The sequence below is a fragment of the Grammomys surdaster genome, unplaced genomic scaffold (genome assembly GCF_004785775.1).
Source record: "Grammomys surdaster isolate TR1022 unplaced genomic scaffold, NIH_TR_1.0 136, whole genome shotgun sequence".
Classification (NCBI taxonomy): Eukaryota; Metazoa; Chordata; class Mammalia; order Rodentia; family Muridae; genus Grammomys; species Grammomys surdaster.
The window spans coordinates 8,306,092-8,327,880 of NW_021604594.1; the positions used below are offsets into that span (position 1 = coordinate 8,306,092).

A 21,789-nucleotide genomic window follows, 5' to 3' on the forward strand; every position below is an offset into this window, starting at 1 on the left:
CCATCTTAATGTTAACTCTGAGAAATGTGCCCCTAAAGCCGAGCGAGTTAACAGCTCAACGTCCGGCTTGTTCAGTTGAAAGGAAAGAGCCCCAAAGGCAGGAGATGTGGGCTTCGGTTAAGGGTGGATGCTCTAATGCTCTGAATGCTCTCTGTGCCTCAGGTTATGCAGATGTATCTTCCGTTCTGTGGGATCGCCATATCTAACGCTCAGCTCTTCGCTGCCTCGAGGAAAGAATATGAAAGAAGCAGGGTGAGTAGCTTCAAGCTCGCTGTCTTCCCGGCTTCTGTGAGTCACTCCATCTTTTAAAAGTAGCGGATAATCATTGTCTAGTCTGAAGATCATGCTTGTTTGTGCAATCCTGCAAAAACAGGGCTGACGATCCCTTGAAACAATACGTGAGTTATGGTTACAAGAAAATACAAATGTTCTATTGTTGTTTCTGGGAAATGAACTGGTTTCTTTTTAAAAGGAAATGAACCCACGTCTATACTGTGTGGCAGCGGATGCTTATCCCTGGTGTTCTTAGCTTTGAAACAGCAGCATTTGCTGGTGATTTTAGTTGAGTTCCTTCAAGAGGCATGGTTTAATACAAACACGATTTCACTCCTTGCAGATTCTACTTGAAAGGTTTTCTAGAAGCGCTGTTTTGTAGGCTATCAAGGGACATTAGAGGCAATGATCTTATAAAGCTTCAGGAGCTGTAGAATCACATAGTAAAATGTACCCACAGACTCATACAGCATTAAATTATCAACCAGAGACTGAAGTTCACTCTATGTTTACATATATGAAGATCATTGTCGCAACCCAGAAACAAACTCGATAAGAAAATGCTAAAAAAGGATTAAGTCCCTCAGCCAATGAAATGGATTAAAGTATATTTACAGAAGCATTACGACAGTGACTATCTGATAGTAAGCAGATGAACATCGCTGACTCCGCAGCCATCTTCCTTAGCGTGGCTGACTGCACAGCTATCTTCCTTGGCGTGGCATAGCACACACTTCCTCTAACTGGGTCTCCTGTTCATTTTAGAAGCGTGTCTTGCTCGTGTATTCCTTCCATTTCCTATTCCAGCGATATTTCCATGACTTCCAGATCACAGCCTTTTTGTTTCACCTTACCACAGTTCTACTCCCCCCAGCCCTCCACCCCGTTCTCCTCTGTCTCCATGGCCTCTCTCCCTCCACCTGCCAACTGCCTCATATATTCTTCAGGACCCAGTACATCTTCCTTTCCCTGTTTACTGTCTTTCCTTGTTCTAGTGGAGACACACATCACATTATTATTATATTCAACCATGGCCGCCTTCTACAACCGCATTATTCCTTAAGAGAAACTTCTTGTACTAAGGCAGTCTTTTCATTCTTGTGGATGGCACAGTTTACTTATTCACTGAACAAATATGTATTGCGTGGTTCTCATGAGATACTGTCTGTCCTTACAGAACTTACTATTCTATCGGGAACGATAGTTAATAGGAAAAAACACCACACAGTGAGACAGTGATAGACGTTATAAACAAAGATGAAGTGAAAGAGATGGATGGACATGGTTATGGTAGAGTTGATTAAGCAGACATTTATTTTTGAAGCTGATGGAAAGGTGTCTATAGGGAGACAATAGAAGGACAATGAAGTGAGAGTCCCAGCCATGGGAAGACCCGTGCAGAGTGTCCAGACCATGGACATGGCAGGTGCAAAGGCCCTGCGTTGTTGGTGGATTAGGAGACTTCAGGGATCCAAGGAGAGGATGAAAGACAAGTGAATGAAGATAAGGACCTGAATCCAGGGCTACTGGGAAGGAAGGCCTATGGGAAACTCGGAAACTGTTGATTTTAAGGGTGATGGAAAGCCACAAGGAGATTTTGAGCTGATTGCAATTCACTTTAAAAAGAAAAACCCTTGGCCTCCTTGGAAGCAGGGAAGGGCTGAGGGGGATGGGATAATGGACAGGTGACAGAAGGCTAGGAGGAGAGGGAGAAGACTCCCTCTAGAGGCAAAGTGGCTGGCATTAGGGCCTTAAGAAGTGAGAAACTCCCTCCAAATCAGTGGCAACATATTCAGGGCTTGCTGGCATAGGGGACAGCAAAGGAGACTTTGGGTTTATGCACAAGTTTGTGGACAGCAGAGACTGGGACTATGGACCTACATTTAAGGGAGTGTGATATTAGGGGTGGAGATTGTGGAAAGCCAGAAGACTTGGTGAGGTAATCTGGGAAGACTGTGTGGAGAAGAAAGAAAGAGCAGAGTGGAGGAGGATCCAAGGGTCAGCTCAGGAGTAGAAGGGAAGGGGCACACAGCTGTTTCTACCCAGAAGCGATGGTAAGAAGCAGAGTCCATCACCCTGGGAACTGTCCCCACCGGCTGTCCAAGTGTTTGATTGTCCTAGATATGCTCTCTCCTCCTCCTCTCCCGGAGCTAGCCTTTTTGCTATTTGTAAAAACTTTCACCATTTGTTAACAAAGCAGCAATTTTTAATTAGATAGAATTAAAATTGCTGTAATATGATTTGTCAGTGCAAGACTCCGGGGGCATTAATTTCTCCTTTGAGAGAAATGTTCTTGTGGAGAAGGTCCAGAGACTTTCCACGCAATCATAACAAATTGAAAAGTTAAATAATTGTTCCGTTAATATGATCCATCTGAAGAAATAATCTGAGTGATTAAGGTAATGATGTTTCCCTCTTAATAACAGAGAATTTGCTTGTAATTACTCAATTGTCTCCCTTTGAAAAATTATTTCTTTTATTTTTTCAGATTACAATTAGATCACTTCTCCCTTCTATTTCCTCCCTTCAAACTCTCCCATATATCCCTTCTTGCTGTCTTTCAAATTTATTGATTAATTATTATGTACATACATACATACATAAATTTCTAAATACATAAACACAGCCTGCTCAGTCTGTATAAGGTTACTTGTATGTACATTTCATGGTTGTTTGGTATTGAATAACCAAGTGTGTGTTCCTCCTTGGGTCAGAATTGTCTTCCATTTACTGTCTTTGAACCTGAAGTTACAGGGCATTTCGTCTCACAGCAGTTTGCTGTCCAAATGCCAAAGAGGCTGGCTTCAATTAGCACAGTATTTGCACTCTAGTGTTTCTCTTTGCTTTGGAAATCATGGGGCGATGTGATCCTTATCCTCAGTCATGATCCTTCTTCAAAGAGAATGCTCCCCAGGAGCTTCCGTCTTGTCCCTGACCTCGTCAGCTAGATTCATTTAACAGATCCCTTAACTCATTCAAACGCTTTTCTTTCTCAAGGGAGTCAGAGAAGAAATTGTGTTTCAGATTATTTCAGGACAAATCAAATTTCAGGACAAGCCATGCCTGCAGTTGAAGATCAGCCATGCCCCTGATCAACGTTATGCTGCATAAACTCGAACCTGTGTATTCATGGAGTCCTTTTGGGAAAGGTCACAGGCAAATGAACAACTTGTCTGATGCTACTAAATAAAGCACAAGCCAATTCAGTGGCCCTGTGGTCCTCCGATGGCTCTGAAAGAGGCGTAATTTCTACCATCTATAAATAGCCTAATTGTTCTGCAAGTTCTGGAAAAAAGTCACTAAAAATTCCAAACAAATATTACTTCAAAGCATAAATTGCAAGCTCCCTTTGGCTAGAGAGAATAAGAGGTTGCTGCAACTTCATTTTGAAATGAGTACACAGTGTTCAACTTTGTAATTTAATCTTTTCCATTAATTTATGTGCTTTCAACCTGCCATCTTAACAGTAATTTTAATGAGGGTTTCTTTCCTGAGATATACAGTATCTAAATGTTCTAGTGGACAGTTGGGAGTGAGGCAATATTCCTTCTTCTTGTATAGAGAGATTAATGTGAGGATACATATCTATAACACACACACACACACACACACACACACAGTCTCAGAGCCTTAATAACACTTACCTGCATGATTCTTTCAGAATTCAGAATTCTGGAAGAGATAGGTATTAGTGAAAATAGGTATCAAATTGAGCCATAAAGCTATTTTTTTCTTAATAGTGAAGAAAGCCTGCTTTGGAGTTTTCTGAAATAAATATGCTCTGGAGAGAGCCAAGTACTTGTTATTTATAAAATGTCAGTTTTGTGCTCAGTCATATTGAAGAAAAGCCACTGTAGTGGGTAAAGCACTCACAAGTAATGACTGCATGGTTACTGTTACCCTGGCCACTGCATTCTCTGGTTGTATTTTTCAATCTCAGAGTATGTCATAAAGTGAAAATTGCAGAGCCATGCTAGAAAAACCATAAATGTTTTAAAAAAAATTAGCCACATGAAATATTTGTTATTAGAGAAAATACTACATGGAGTTTTGAGGGAGGAAAAACTGATGCTTTTCTGCCTTAAACTTCCTAACTACATCCATCTCTGTCTCCAGGCCTTGCTGGAGGTGGTCAACGACCTCTTTGAAGAACAGACTGACCTGGAAAAGATCGTCAAGAAAATAATGCATCGGGCCCAAACTCTGTTGAAATGTGAACGCTGTTCCGTTCTCCTTCTAGAAGACATTGAGTCGCCAGTAAGTTATTCTCCTTTCCATGCAGGGTGGTGTGTGTGTGTATGTGTGTGTGTGTGTGTGTGTGTGTAAGACTGAGTGAAAGAAGTTGGGTTTATCTGCAATTAAACTTGCAAACAGATTGTCTCTGTTACACCTTAGTCCCCGAGAGAACATTTTACATATGAGAGATTTCTTCCTTTAGGTTCTTTTCCTTCTTGTCCTCACTCTGAAAATTAGTCCTTTAAGGGAGTAGGACCTTAGAGCCCTGTTCAGCTCTGTGTAGCTAACAGTAGGGACCTTAGAGCCCTGTTCAGCTCGGTGTAGCTAACAGATGATTGATCTTAGGTGCACAGTGATTCCCAGGCATCACTCAACTAAATTAGAAGGCCAAGTGCAGCCCCTCATCTTGTTTGATCGTGTTTACCCTGATCAGACTCCTCTCCTATGGTGTGTACTGTAGTAGGACAATATCGCTCAACTCTCAGAAGAGGTCGAGAAAGCAAGCAAAGGACCAGAGCAAAGTCCCCTCAGCTCCTGTATGGATGGTTCCTGAGTCTGCTCAGTGAGTTCAAAAACCAAGAATTATCTAGCAATTAAGAGTTATTTGAACATCTCTGGGAATGGTATTTTACGGTATCCAACTTAAAAAGTTAGTACCAAAAACAAAACAAAACAAACAAAACAAAAACAAAAGGAATCTGAGGCTAAAACTTTAATCAGTGTTGTAACTTTGCATAGATTGTTTAGGATATGTAGATACATATATGTGAAACCTGACAACATAATTTTTAGTTCTGAAAATTCATGTAGAAACATAAACATATATCAGTAGCCTTAAAACTTATTGAAAGGCCAACAAAGAAGAACAGTGAGTAAAATTCTGCCTGAAAAACTATTTAAATGCTCTTGAAACAGATTAACTCCTTGTTTAAAGAAAATAGCTCAACAAGGGAGAAAGCAAAAAGGAAAAATATTTGCATAAATGCCCCCTCTCAAGACCCTGCCTATTCTACAGACACCTTGGCGAAAAGTTTCAGGGAGTAAATATATCAATTACAGAAAGAAATGGCTAAATACTGAGCTTTTACACACCCAAATGGAGCTTAAAATCTTGTAATTTTATTTTTCTAAAATATTAAAACTCGGGGCAGGGGAGAATGCTTGGTCAGCAAAGTGCTTCTCTTGAACAAATGTGAGCCAGAGATTTGTCTGCAGAACTCACACCAAAAAGTCAGGGCTGCTAGTTCACACTTGTCCTCACACTGGGGAGGCAGACAGCCGGATCCCTTGTGTCCACTGACCAGCCAACCTATTTGTCAAGCTGCAGGCCAGTAAGAGATCCTGTCTCAAAAAACAAGTATGAAAAGTACAACCTATTACACATGCATGCACAACCCCCCCCCACATACATATGTACGTACGTATGTACATACATACATACATACATACATACAGAGAAGTATACATGTACTATATACATACACATACATACACACACACACAAATAAACAACAATAACAACAAAATATTAAAAGTTGTCATTTGGAAAAGCCAGGATTTTCTAATCTAAAGGCTAAATGAATCATAACTAAAAATAAAGAAAGCAAGAGATTAGAAAGAGGACAGAGAAAGCCCTAAAAGATGTGACTCTTGAGTCAATCAGACTACGGGAGAGCAATATGTGTTGAACAGTAGGTCTTCTTCAAGTGTTCCAGGCCCAGGTCTTCCTCACAGTGTCCCAGGCCCAGGTCTTCCTCACAGTATCCAGGCCCAGATCTTCCTCACAGTATCCCAGGCCCAGGTCTTCCTCACAGTGTCCAGGTCCAGGTCTTCCTCACAGTATCCCAGGCCCAGGTCTTCCTCACAGTGTCCAGGTCCAGGTCTTCCTCACAGTATCCCAGGCCCAGGTCTTCCTCACAGTGTCCAGGTCCAGGTCTTCCTCACAGTGTCCCAGGCCCAGGTCTTCCTCACAGTGTCCAGGCCCAGGTCTTCCTCACAGTGTCCCAGGCCCAGGTCTTCCTCACACTGTCCCAGGCCCAGGTCTCCCTCACACTGTCCCAGGCTCAGGTCTTCTTCATGTTGGCCCATATTTAAATATGGCCATACATTGATATTTAAATATCTCCATACATTGGTGATAGTGGAAGAGACAGTAGATGGTGGCTAAAAGTGTCTCTGAGCACATGTTAAGTGGGGTGCAGAGAGATGTCAGTGTTAGTGGAAGCCAAGGGGCAGGGAATGCCCCCACAGGCTCTCTACAGCTTCTGAGAAGCAGGAAAGACAAATGTAGTTTTCTCTATCCCTAAAAGAAGTTAACATAGAAGGCTGACACCTGAAGAAGGCTCCTGGCCAGGCTGGAGGAGGTGGTGTACTACATCCTAGACTTCAAGATTAGGAAGGATGCTGCCGAAGCCAGTGAAGGAAGAAATTGAGAGAAACCATTTCTCTCCAGAGCACCCAAAGGCTGCAGGTTACATACTGAAGTTTTCATATCTGAGTTTAAAATCTGAAAATACTGAGAAGACCTGGCATGGTGCATTTAACTATGATGTTCTCTTTTGCTTTCTATCAAAAAAAGCAGAATTGAGACTCAAGAAGAGATGTAGTTGACTTCTAGAAAAAAAATGTAAGTTCTGTTTTGTACAGTTTTATCTGTGGCCTTAGAAGTTTGTGATCAATATGCCAGTTCTTCTCTCTAGTTAATCATTCATCCTGTATTTGATCCACCTAGGTGACAAAGAAAACATTTGTAAACAAAGTCGGAGAGTGATGGGTTATTCTATAAGTGCCGACAATTAGAAAAAGATATTAAAGTTAGATTCCTAGTTTAAACCTGTTTTAATTTTATAACAGAATAATTACTATCTTACAACATATTAAATAAATGCAGGATCACTTAAACTCCATTCAGAATAGAATGGATACATTGTTAAAGAGGCTTAAGAAGCATTTGAGAAAGCCAAAGCTTGTTACAGACAAATCAAGGCCACAAACTGTAGGGTGAGAAGCTGTCTTTCACATGAGAGAGAAACCACTTATGTCTCTGCAAGAGACAAAGCTCTGGCACTAAAGCTGTACACGTTTGTCAGTAGTAACCAGGGAACAGAGCTGAGTTGATTCTCCAAACCAAGAGCTGGCTGACTTTTTTTCTATAGTACCTTGGGTTTTCTAGGCTAAGCAGTCTCTGATACAGTTACTCAACTCAGCCACCATAGCAGAAAATCAGTCATAGACAATAAATTAGCATGTACATGGCTGCATGCCAATAATACTTGATTTATAAAAATGAGTGGTAATTCAAACTCAGCTTGAACATGGTGGTACATGGTAGACTCTTGTTTTAGAAAATCTCCCTCTCCATAATTAATAAAAAATTCAGCATATAAATAAAGAGCATAGAATGTGTACAAAGATGCCATAAAATGAATGAGAAAACCAAAGGCTTGACACAGCACGTTCCAGAATCATTGATTAAGGATTTTCATGAAATGAGATTAAACAAAACACTGTGTAGCTGGAAAAATAAATGTTGAAAAAGGAACTTCAGAGAAGTCAGAAATATACTGAGAAGGAAGAGTAAGAGGAGAAGAAGGAGGAGATGGAGGAGGAAAAAAGGGAGGACGGGGGGGGGGGGGAAAAAGGGAAAAGGGGGGGGGGGAGGAGGAAGAGGAGGAGAGAGGAAGAAGAGGGAGGGGGAGGATGAGGAGGGTGAGGAAAAGGAGAAGAGGAGAGAGGAAGAGGAGGAGAGGCTGAAGAGGGAGAAGAGGAGGAGATAGAACACTTCGTTGGTAGAACCGGGAAGAAAAAAATGTGAAGTCATACAGGAATGGATATTACATTTTTAGAAAGCCAGAAAGAAAATAAAAAGACAGCTCTAAATGCTTTAAAGAGCATGAAGAACAAAATTGAAAATGAAATGGAAAAAAGTGAATTATAAAAAAGAGAGAATGATAAGAGCAGAGTCGTAATGAAAGTTCAAAATAAGGATAATTCACTGCCTCTGAAGAGAACACGACAAATGGAACAGGAGAAGGCTTTCAGAATTCATAACTCTAGGACATTTTATTGAAATAAAGTCAAAGTTGGATTTATAGATTGAAAGAACACTATTCAGGAGAAGTCAGTACTCAATGCTCCGCACTGAAATACATCTGATGCTAATGGAATTTAAAGATAGAAAAAAAGAAATCGAATCTGTGGGCATCTAGGCAAAAACTTGGGACACTCTGGAAAAACTTCACTCCAATGTTAGGCTTCTTAGATGCAGTCCTGCAGGGCTAGAAGGCAATGAAGAAATACCTAATCAATCCTCAGGGGGAAAATGTGGCTCTGTCATTTAAAATCCATGCAAGTCCCAACTCAATTATTTAATTACGGGTGGTTTCAAATATGCTTTAGAATATGCAAAGGAGATTCCAAGATGCTTTCAAATCTGCAAGTAAGAGTGGAGGGATACAGTTCCAAGAGCCTGGAGAACACAGCAGCTGTGATCTAGCTGTGCAAGGGAAGATAAGTGTCACATCAAGGGCCGAGTGTGTTTGAACATGCAACTGAGGCTAAACCAAGACCTATATTTACAGGAATATAAGCCTTAAAGTTATCAACTGTAGCAATGGTGCTGGTTCCTGAACTTGGAAAACATGACAACTGGCAGTGGTCTGTGTTATGCAATAGCACACTGTCCCGGGAGTGGATATGGCCCTTTTGTGTTTTGAATGTGAAATGTAAAACACAGGCTCATGTGTTTGAATACTAGTCCTCTGTCAGCTATTGGCACTGTGTGGGAAGGTTGAGAAGCCCTTAGGAAATCCAGCCTTCCTGGAGGAAGTTGGTCACTGGAAGCAGGTCTTATGGCTCAGCCCCACTTCCTGTTCACCCCTTGCTTCCTGAGTGTGAATGCACTGTAACCTGTTGGCCTCTCTCTCCTGCCATCATGCCTTCTCTGCCTGATGCCAGGTCTTCCCCATCATGATGGGCTACGTCCCTCAAACAAAGCCAAAATAAACTCTCCTTCCTTTATGTCCCCTCTCATCGCATAATTTCTCACAACAAGGAAAAACTCAGCAGCGCAGTTCCTTTTCTACTAGGCGGTATTAAGCCTAGCATTTGTCTGGGGAGAGATACTCCCATGTCCTGCCTCAGATGTGTTGCCCGTGAATCAGTTCTGAGAAGTGATCTGAGTCAAGAGAGGCCAGTGCCTCGAAGTCCTGATACAGGCACAACTGTGCACCCCAGGCTCACATGCAAATAGCTTCTCAACAGGTACCTCTGATTCTGTGTGTTATCAGAATTTTGATGTACCATGTCAATCAGTATCCCTTTTTGATTTGTGCTTTAAGGTTTTGTTATAAAATCTTTGCTTCCAGTTACAGCAGTGAAACACACATACATATACCACACACACACACGTACACACATACTCACACATGCACACACACACACACACGCCCATGCATATGTTATTTATATCTATCTGGTATTGATTGCCTTTGAGGATGAGTCTTACATGTAGCCAAGGTTGTCTTCACATTATGATTCTCCTGTCTTCCCTCATAGAATTTATTTTTTTGTTCTTTTTGTTCTCTCTCCCTCCCTCCTTTCTTTCCCCCCATCTCCACCCACCCACTGTTCTTTGGGGATGTTTGTCTATCTCTGCAATAAAAGCATACAGTCTTAATTTCTACCATTTTACAATAGTTTGATACTAGATAGTAAGTCTTCTATATTGTTTAATTTTAAAATTGTAATCTCACTGTATCCCAGGAGAGGAAGAGGAAACCCCTCTTCCTGTACTTCTCCTTTGTCAGGGAGGCTTCCAGAGTCTACACTCATGGTCTTCAGGCATTCATGTACAAACTGGTATTCACTGAATACCAAAAATAGAAACAATGAATGTCTTTCTAGATAGTCCCATGCCAAAATTAAAATCTCACTCTCTTTTGCTTCTCTTAAGTGTTTCAATCTGTTGATTTTAAGTGGCTTTGTCAATTAAAGAACAAAACAAACCCCTTATCTGGACACTGCTGTCACCACGAGGAAATGCTTAGGCTTTTGAAGTGAATAGAGTCAGCTTAACCATATTCCACCCTGGGAACCGTCAAAGCGAGTCCTGTCACTTCTCTTAGCTTCCAGTCCATGCACTTACTATTATCCCTGTGTCTTCTGGAGCTTGGGCAAGAAAAGCGAGTGTAGAAATTGCAGCCTTAGGTCCTCAGGCAGCGTCTCAGTTTTGCTATTTCCCAGTGTTCTCTCTGTTCTGATCATCCTGATGGCCGGCAGCTACTTCCTCGTCCAGCTTACTAACAGGTACTTCATAGCTAAGGTTATGACTGCAGGGCTCCTTTCTGGAGCTCATTTACTAAATGAAGCAGTGCTAGCCATGCACGCTGGCTTTCTGACACGAGTCCTAACTCCTTGGCCTTGTGTGCATAAACACTCAGTGAAGCCAATGGCTACATCTGCGGGGAAGTGACAGACGATGAGTGTTGTCCAATTGTATGAAACCTGTGTGTGATTCCAACCCCTCACTCATAAGTGGATTACAAATACTGCTTCAGGATTCCTTTTCCATCACCTTTCTATTTTCTTCTTTTAAAATATTTTCCTTCTACAGGGGAGCCAGCTTGAGATTTGTATTATTTTTCTTTCAAGTGGTTTTTAGAGTACAAAATGGAAGACACCCTCTTTAAATTCTCTGATAATCACCTAAATGAACATTTTTTCAAAAACATGCACACAGTCAATCTCTAATAATGCATTATACACTAAACATTATATATTCATATATTAACTTTCCTTATTGGGAATCAAATATGTATTATTTTGAGCTATGAACTACCTCAACTCACTTTGTTAATAAGTATCCATTAATATATCAACTGACACATTGGTCAAGTCCCAGCTGGCCATCTCTGCTGTGTTCTGTCCTAAGTCTCTCATACTTCTAGATTTTTCTATAGCAGTTACAGAATATCGTTATAGCTCGTGTTACAAACCACAGAGTAGTTTCTAGCAGTTTCTTCTCACCTTCTATATCTGTACATCTCTGCATTCTCTTGTGTCTGTATTCAAACATCATTTCTAGTTCTGCCCTGGTCCTTCTCTCACTGGCTTTACTGATCTCTCACATGGGATTGTCTTCTAGACCCATCTTAGCTTGCAAACAGGGAAGCCTCTTCAATCAACTATCAATCTGGATGGCTTCTACTTATCTTCCCAATCACAAAGCTGCTTTAAGCTTCATTTAACTTCACAGTTGTTCCCTGGCTAGGCAATATCGTTCAACAGTCAAGGCTCAGCACTTCTGATGCCAGGTTAACTTTTGGGTTTTCTCTCTGGTGTTCTAGCCCTTTCTTTCCTCTCCATTCACCTCCCTATGATCAGTCTGGGAGTATATTCGGAGCTCTCTTTTTTTCATATAGGGTCTCTGTGAAAAACAAAGTCACTGGACAGTGAAGGAGATGGCTCTTCAGACCATTGCAGCAGGGAGGATGCTCATCAGTGAGGAGCATGTCAAAGAAAAGGAAAGGTGCTTGAGATTTATGGGAGCCATGAGGTTGGAGAGCCGTCATATTTTGGAATACAGAGGACAGTACTGTCTTTTGAGAACAGCCGTTTCTAGAACACTGGTTGGAGGTTTCTTTATCAGAACCTTATTGGACTTATTTATCAGTCCTTATTGGACTTAGGGTTCTGATAAAGTTTAACACTGTCCACACTGACTGTTCTCTTCAATCCCACTTCCACACCATGTATTGTTGGTTTACTCTCTGGCTCAGTGCCCTTGAAGACTGATCTCTACACAGCATAACACTTAGGCTGTTTTATCCTCTGGCTTCCAGCTGAGTCCCCAGACTGAGAAGATCAGCACAGAGCTTATGAAACAGAGGAGTTGCAGTCTCATCACCCTGTTATATAGGCGGCCGTGTTCTTCTATGGTCCTTCCCTACAATCTCAGCTCCCAGAGGAAACCAACAATGCCACTTCCTTCTTCCATTCTCTCTATGTTGCCTCAGATTTAGAAGCATTAACTGTTTGCAGAGTTACTAGTCACTGGACACTTCCCCGTGCCCTGTTATTTATTTTTACAGGACACACTCCCATAATTAGTCTCTTTATTGAAATAGGCCCCATTAAACTCTTTTAGCTTATTCACTATCTACTTCCTGCCAGAATAGAGTGGTCTAGTGCCTCAGCCTGGAAAACCACCTCTCTGCTTGGCTTAGAGCAGTCTACTCACTGCTAGGGCACAGTTCACATGGCGTTCTGATCATAGCCTTGCAGGCTTTGGTAGTCTTGGAGCATCTGTCAAGGTAGAATTATGTATCTGTAAATTGTTTCCTGGTCCATATTGTACTATACTGTGAGTTACTTGAGGACAGGGCATTTATATTCCTTTCTATTTCCAGAGCCCACCACAGTGCCTGGAGCACAAAGTACTTCATAAAGGCTGACTGAGCAAACACATCAAAAGTTCATTAACATAAGGGAAGAATTTGTAAAAAGAGAGGATAGGGGGTGATCATTGTAGGCAGTCTTTGGCCTTTTTGAGAAGCTGTCTTATAAAAAAATTTAAATTAAGAAAAAAATTCTTTTGGTTTGTTTTTTGAGACACGGTGTCTCTGTGTAGCCCTGGACATCCTGGAACTTGCCCTGTAGACTAGGCTGACTTCAAACTCATTGTCATCCACCTACTTCTGCCTCCCAAGTGCTGGGATCAAAGGTGCTCACCACCACCACCTGTCGGACAAAAATTTAAATTGATGACTATTTAGTTGTAATTTTCTTTTTGGTAGCAGCAATATCTACTTGAGTATAGCTTTGGTTCTGAAAGTTGTTTGTTTTTTTTAAAAAAAGAATTTTATTGGATACTTTATTTATTTACAATACAGATGTCATTCTCTTTCCCCATTTTCCCTCCTTATAACCTCCTATCCCATCCCCCCATCTCCTTTATGCGTTTATACCATTTTAATTACATGCATGTATTAAGGTCAGTTCAAGGTTGAGGGTCTAGCAATACAATAGATGCAAATAGTCAAGGAACAAGCAAGACAATAAACACAAACAATCAAAGAAAAAGCATGGCATTAAACCCAATTATGTGAAAACCCCCGTGGTCACTGTTTCTAAGGGCTTATCAGGATGACCAAAGTATCTGAGCATACTTCCCTGTCCTAGCCCAAGGTCATTTTCATGTCTGAAGCCTACTTCCTTGTTCTAACCTAAGATTTAGATTCCTGCCTGAAATTACTTCTTTGTTCTAGCCTAATGTCAGATTCCTGCCTGAAGCCTACTTCCTTATCCTTGGCCAATGTCATATTACTGCCAAGCAGCCCATTTCCTTGTGAGATGGCCTCAGCGGTTAAGAGCACTGACTATAGGTCCAGAGGTCCTGAGTTCAATTCCCAGCAACCACATGGTGGCTCACAACCATCTGCAATGGGATCTGATGCCCTCTTCTGATCTGTCTGAAGACAACTACAGTGTACTCATATACATGAAATAAATAAAAAATAAATTAAAAAAACCCTGAAAGTTGTTTCTATGTGGGAAGAACAGAGGAATCAGACTAAGTGCTGTTTGATAGATATCCAAATTAAAAAGGCTTCTTCTCTCCATGGAGCTTTTCCAAAGAACATTCAGGGGAATCTCAGTGGAATCTCATTCCCATCGCTTGGCATCTGCGGTTATCCCAGGGTGTAGTCACGAGGCCTATCAGGGAAGGAGGAACATGAAGCCATTTGTCCAGCTTCACTGATCTGGAAGTGGCTGCTGGTACTTCCCTTAGAAAACCCTTCATGTCTCCTTATGTATGGGCATGGCTGTGTTTATTTTGTACTCACGTGATAAAGTCAGAATTGAATTCCTGTAGCCGATTTTATAAAATAAATAAAACTAAAGATTCAGAATTGCCTCAAATCATAAATACAGTGTGAATTCTATTATTCTTAATTTATAGTTTCATCTGTTGCTTTTTAGTTATGATTGCTGCAGCTTTGGATATTTCATCACAAACAATTATCTATTCAAATGACTATGTCTTTCCCTCTCCTCTCCCCCCACCTCTCTTTCCCTCTCTCTCCCTCTTTCTCTTCTCTCTGTATTCCCCACCACTACCAACTCTGTCTCTCGGGTCTATCTCTAGGGTCTAGATCTTCTGCCTCAGTCTCCCTAGTGCTGAGATCACAGGTGTCAACCGCTAGCCATGCCCAACTGAATTCATTATACTTTGTATGCATTCATTTTAAAGCATAAAGACATGAATTTGTTAATAGAAACACTTCTGAGAGTGAAGGTGAAAGAAAGCACTATTTTTGTCCCAAAATGGCATGCTTAATTAAAGGGTGTTCATCCTGTGACAGCCAGGACATGTGTGTGTGTGTCCCCAAATATATCCCCACCACTGGCCTTGGCACCTAAACTTTCTATCATTACGGTTGTTTTTTAGAAGACTATAATTCCAGGAACACCCCTTTCTGAATTATAGAACGATTACATCTATCTATCATTAATTACTTTATCATTACCCTTTAACAAGTCAGCAGGTAATAACCTGGTCCACAGAAAATTCTAGTGGTTCTCAACCTCTCTAATGCTGCAACTCTTTAATATAGTACCTCGTATTGTGCTGACACCCAACCATAAAATTATTTTTATCAATATTTTATAACTGGAATTTTGCTACTGTTATGAATCATAATGTAAATATCCATGATAACATTGTTATAGATCCAAGATTGCCAAATTTATTTTCTGTAAAGGTTTATCTAGTAAATATTTGGGGCTCCGTTGCAATATAGTTTCATCTAGAACTATTTATCTCTATCATTATAATAGAAAATGAATATGGCTCTGTTTTAATAAAACTTTATTTATAAAAACAGGCTATCTTTTGCCTACACCCGTTCTAAGTAATAGGAGACAAACAGATGAGCTTACATCCCCAGGATTCTGCTGCTTCTCAATTATTCATCTTGAACATGTGCAAAGGCCTAAGTGTAAACTATGCTTTCCAACAAGTTGCTGAGGCCAATTTAGCTGTGGTTTTTAAGCTTCAGGTTGTCCATAAATAACAGACTGTATAAAGAGATTTTATTAGTGAGTCTGGGTTCCTGAATATGTGGTTTTGGCTTAGATTTGTGGCAGTAGCAGAGCCTAGACTGTACCAGAAACCTTCAAATTCAGACACCCTGGATCCAAATCAGCTTCAGCCACATCATGGGCCCAAGGCTGATGTCTCAATGCTGCCCTAACTTGTTTGGCGTACACACATGTGGTTTTGGTTTTAATAGTCTCATTGCTGTACTTACTTATTTTATTACTCTTTTGACGGGACTCAGGCCTGCTGCTTTTTTATTCTTACATTGTTTGCTATTAGCTGTAGGCTAGTAAGTATTGGATTCTTCTGCCTTGCTATTTCAGGTTTCTTGTCCTACCCCTGAATAACAATTCTACACAACCTAGTAGCCCATATAAGACTTTCATACAAGTATTTAATTTGTGAAAACATTTCTATCCACATTTGCATATTGTTTCAAGATTTAAATACTTCATTTTTTCCTAATCCTGTTCAATTCAGTACTAGAAGAACTTAAAATTTTTGAGACACGTGGATGGTACCACATGCTTATAGTCTCAGTTTAGGAGGCTTAGGCAGGTGGATTGAGAGTTTGAAGGTAGACTGGGCTATATGGTAGGACACTTTCTCAAAACAACAGTGATAACAAGCCAGAAAATGTAAAAATGTAAGTGAACAAATATTGCAAGTGCTTATGACATGTTCCATATGTGCAATGTCATGAGAGGTTTTTCCAAGCAAAAAAGGAAAAAGAGAAAGCAAAACCAAATCAACAAATTTTAATCTGAAGTGTGTCATATGAAGGTAAGACTCAGAATAAAGAGCTTTGTTTTGAGCTTCTGAACAGCCAGAGTAAAGGGAAAATTTTTTTATAGATTTTATAATTATCTTCATCTAGAAGAAGGAAACACATCAGGCATCAGGACATCAGGAAAAGAAAGTCTGATCCTGTGCTTTAGAATTTAAATTATTTTATTGAGAGAGAGGGAGGAAGAGAGAGAGAGAGAGAGAGAGAGAGAGAGAGAGAGAGAGAGAGAGCCTGAGAAAGTCATTGATCAAGCTGAAGAACAGGGAAACTAGTGGTGTGCATCAGATCAGTCTGGTTCCAGAACCAGAGTGGTCAATAGTATGAGTCCTGGTCTGAGGCCAAAGACAGAACCAGCTGTGTCAGTGTCTCAGGGCAGGACAAGATGGACACCCTAGCTTAGAGCAAACTCACCCCTCCCCTTCCCATCTGCCCAGACTCTCGGTGGTGGTGATGACCTTTGCTCATTGTACTGATTCAATTACTAACCTCTTCCAGAAACATCTAGAAGTAATGCGTTGCCAGCTATCTGGGCATCCTTAGGCCAACCAAGAAGACAAATTCATCATTCTAAATGGTGCTGAAGTTTAGCAACTGTGTTTATTTGATATTTCCCTGCTTTGTGTGGTACTTAATAATCACTAGATACTAGTTTAAACGAAGCCCAGCCAGTATTAATATTTGATTATGACTATTTTTCCTAAAGATACAGGAACCTAAGAATTAGTATGTAAATAAATTTTTACATAATTACGTAGTTTACACTGTTACAAAATACAGTCTACAATACAATCTTTGTTTCTCACACTGATTGTAACTTTAGGGCCTCCCAAGATCATCCTCTATTTTAATGACTGGCTAGAAAGACTTAAAGAATATAGTGGCAGTAAAATGTGACTATACATATCACCGAGGCCTGAACCTTAGTGTATAGAATCTTAACTGGGGCTCAAAAACCTAGTTGGCCATCCATCTATTTAGCTAACTTTCATCTCTGTTCTTCAAGAGGTCAGATGACACCATGCAGCCGAAGACACTCTACACATAGCCCTAAATTGTACATTGGTGTGGCTCAAAGTATTGTTCTAAATCATAGTATTGTTATCTGGCTGTGCCAATGTCTCCTAGTACATAGACTCATTTATCAGACATTTCAAGGATTTAGAGGTTTCTCTCTCAGGGGCCAGGAGTAAATATTCTCTCTCTCTCTCTCTCTCTCTCTCTCTCTCTCTCTCTCTCTCTCTCTCTCTCTCTCTCTTTCTCTGGTGTGTGTATGTGTGTGTGTGCACATGCATGTACAAATACACATGTACTCATGCATGTAGGGGACACTGTCAGCTTTTACACCTCAAATGTCACCCACCTTGATTTTAGAGACAATGTCATGGTCTCTCATTGACCTGGGACACAACAGGTAGGCTATGCTGGCTGGCCAGTAAGCTGTAGGGAACCTGCCTGTCTCTGTCTCCACAGTGCTGGAATTACCAATGTACGTCCCTTTACCCAGGACTTTTTACAAGTTCTGGGGAGTCAAAAAAAGGTCTTTATGCTTATGTGGCAAGCACTGAACTATCATCCTAGCCATAAATTCTTTATTTATGAATCTTACATCTGATATTTTTTTTGGAGGGGAGGCAAGTTCTATATGTAGCTCTAGCTGTCCTTGAACTTGCTATATAGACTAAGCTGGCCTCGAACTCATAGAGATCTGCCTACCTCTGCCTCCAGAGTGCTGGGATTATAGGCATGTGCCACCCCACCTTGCAAATTATAGCTAATTTTTATCATGGCTTCATAGGCTGGTTTACTGTGGGGTAACTGCACTTGGAAGATGTGTACCCATAGCTCTCTCTTTATACACGAAACATGTATTTATAACAGCAAACAAATGAAATACAATTTGAACCTGTTTTACTATTATTTTTGTTTTAGGTTTTTAGGGTCTGATGTAGGTCAAGCTGAACTTAGACTCCTTAGTTAACCTCAGACTCTCAAGGGCTTCTTGAACTTCTCACCCTCCCCTTCCACCTCCACTCCCAAGTGTCAGGATTATAAGCATGTGCCATCATGTTTAGTGTATGCAGAGCTAAAGATCCAACTCAGGGCTCCTGTGAGGCAAGCTCTCTACAAACCAAACAACAGTCTCCAGCACTTGGCCTTGGTTTTTGCTTGTTTTGGTTTTTGCTATTTATTTCGTTTGGAAATTTTTGTTTTATTTTGTTTTGGGGGTTGTTGTTTTTCTGCTTGTTTTCATTTTAGTATTTAAATGCTCATCATTTATATTTTAAGAATCAAACGTTCTCAAGTTCTATCAAGAGGTATTTATATATCTTATGTTCTTTGTGATTCTATACCTATGCATCTATAGCTTAAAACTCCCCATTCTATCTTATAAAATGCTTCCAGATGAAAAATACATTTTTGAAATATCTTTTTTCTCTTTATTCTTGGGAGATTCCTTGGGATTGATTCTTAAAGTGTAAAACCAGTGCGTACTTACATGCACATACACACATACACACATGCACACACACACACACATACATACACATACACACACGTACACACACAGGCATGCACTCAATGAGAGAGACTGTAATTACAATTAAAAATAAATACTTTTTAAAAGCCCTAACTTTGCAAAAATATAAAGTAAACATGTAGAGAAATGTATTGAATTCATTAATGAGAGTAACAGAAAGTTGGTGAAACCAATTCTAAAACAGAGACTATGCTGGCTAGTTTTTATGTCCACCTGACACAAGCTAGATCCATCTGGGAAGGGGGAACTTCAGTTGAGAATATGCCTCTATCAGATTGGCCCTGGGGAGGTGGTTTCAGGGCATATAAGAAAGCAGATTGAGCAAGCCAGTCAGCAGCACCCTCCTATGGTCTCTGCTTCAGTTCCTGCCCTGACTTTCCTCAGTGATAGAGTGGGACCTGAATGTTGTAAGCTGAAATAAATAAACCTTTTTCTCTCCAGGTGACTTTTGGTCATGATGTTTTATCACAAGAATGGAAACCCTAAAACAGGAGTTGAAACAATGCTAGCCCAAATGACTACATCATATAGATTTTTTTTTTTAAGTGATTACTGTCATCTGAGTCAATGCAGTTGGAAGAACTGGGCTTTGATTTTCTGCTGCACAGCAATCATATGCTTTTCCTCTTACATAAAATCCATTTACATTGCTGTCAGTATTTTCAAAGTTAACACCTTCCCTGACAGAAATTTTAATGTTCTATAAGTAGTAAAATTAAGTCATAAATTATTGTTGCTGATATTAGAGAATTCAAACTTATTTATTGGGTCAGAAAATGAAAAGATATATTCTTCTTGGTTTCTAAAACCAGAAACAACTGTTGATATTATATCAATTTATTATTTGATTAATATAATATTGTGCCAAGCCAAGGTACTTTTAATCTGTGTTTATTCATATTTGAACACAGCATATAGTCAACAAATAATTGTGAAATGAAATTTAAAATATTTATTTATTTATTTATTTATTTATTTATTTATTTGAGGATGGGATCTTACTGTGTAGTCCTAGCTGACATGGAAGTTGCTGTGTAGGGCAGATCTTCTTTGGAACTCATTGAAATCTGCCTGCATCTGTCTTAGGAGTATTGGGATTAAAGGTGTGTGCTATGATGCTCAACGCAGAATTAAAGTTTCTAATGGCAGAATTTTTCTGTCTGTTTTGCTTTTGAGCAAGTCATACACACATAATTAACAGCTGCAATCCTTCTGATGAAGGCAGAATGGAGTAGTGGGTAAATGGACCATGGAATCAAACCAACATGAGTTGAATCTCAGTTCTACAATCTACTATCTACATGTCTTCCTGCATAACCACATAACTCCTCTCAGCCCTTATTTCCCTTCAATAGTCTGGGGATCATCTACTTGGCCAACATCCTGTAAATATTTACCCATGCGCAAGGATTGGCTATAACTTGCACATGCCTTGTTTGCAATAAAATGGCAGGCTGAACCCTACAGTGTGATTTTTGGTTTTTTTTAAGAAGAAAGAACTTGATGCACTTTAGGAAAAATAATGGGAAGAAATTACAAATAATGAAAGATCAAGCTTGCAAGCCCAGGTACCCAATAGCTCTTGTTAAGTGGTGTTGGTGATGTTCGCTACAAAAAAAGTCAAGCACAAAATGTACTTTCTTCTCTTGGGATCTCCCCACTGAAATGGCTCTTTAATCCCCAATTATTGTAATGATCATCACAGAGATGAAAACGGTTATTGCATCATTTGGAACTGTGGAGAAGCTTTAATTGACTTGGATTTGCTGTCTCTCTGTATGACACAGGTGGTGAAGTTTACTAAATCCTTTGAACTGATGTCCCCAAAGTGCAGTGCGGATGCTGAGAACAGGTAAGGCTCATGGGGTTCTGTGCTTGTCTTTTGATGTTCCGTGGTCCTTGATGTTAGCCATGTTGCATAATGCTTTGAGGATAGTAGTTGCTTTGCTCTGTATCATCAAGCGCTGCCATTTCCCACTTTTCTGAACTTCAGAACTTAAATAAAAGCTATGGCTGAACAGTGAGTGTGTACAAGATACATCTCCCTTGCCGTGTGTTCTTAAGACAAAGTTGTAGGATAAGGTGTGGTGGCAATAGCCTGTTAGCCTAGCTGCTTGGGAAGCTCAGTCAAGAAAACCCCAAGGTCAAGGCACACCGTTGCTGTGGAATAAGACCAAGGCCAGCTTGGGATGCTTAGTGGGATCCTGTCTCAGAACAAATACTGAGAAGAGGGCTGAGGGTCTAACTCACTACCAGAGTATTTTCCTGGAGTGAGAGTCTCTGGTTCACTGTCAGTACCACAAAAAAGAAAAGACTGAAATTTAATACTTGTGATACATTATAATCTTGCCTGTAGACTTTACTGCCAGCCTTCCCTTAACTTTGTAATGGTTTGAGAATTTCCGAATTGCTTTGGCGAGGAGTATGGAATGGAGGAAGCCCATTTTCTTCAACCAGCAGCTTTTGGTTATGTTTCACATCAAGCATTTGAAACCAAACATTTAGCATTGAAGCTGTAAATAAAGCTAATTGTTCATAGTCCCTAACTGTTCAGAAAACATAACTTTCTGCTGCATTTTGACCCCCTTGGTTGCTCATATTTGGCCAATAATATCTTCTCCTGACAAAAAAAGGAGAGTTTCAAGTAGTTTGTGTCTGTTGGCATCTTTGAGGCTGTCACAGTAACAGTGAGGGTCAGAGACAGCCCAAGAGTATCCTTTAGGTTTGCACTCCTAGAAATAATATCTGGGCCACTACAAAAGTTGATTCTCTTGACTTTGATTCATCTCCAGAGGGAAGGGTAAGAAGTAGTGAAATTAAGCAAAATGCAAAGATTCAGAAAATGATGGGTCA

General features: G+C 40.3%; 1 protein-coding gene across 1 annotated transcript in view; it reads left to right on the forward strand.

Moving 5' to 3' along the window:
* The window catches only part of Pde11a (phosphodiesterase 11A), a 343,221-nt gene that overhangs the window by 120,883 nt on the left and 200,549 nt on the right, over nt 1–21,789 (forward strand). Inside the window, exons 3-5 of the mRNA XM_028762965.1 lie at nt 163–252; nt 4,390–4,530; nt 20,724–20,788. Of these exons, the coding sequence (XP_028618798.1) occupies nt 163–252; nt 4,390–4,530; nt 20,724–20,788 (296 nt within the window). The remainder of the gene's footprint in view (nt 1–162; nt 253–4,389; nt 4,531–20,723; nt 20,789–21,789) is intronic.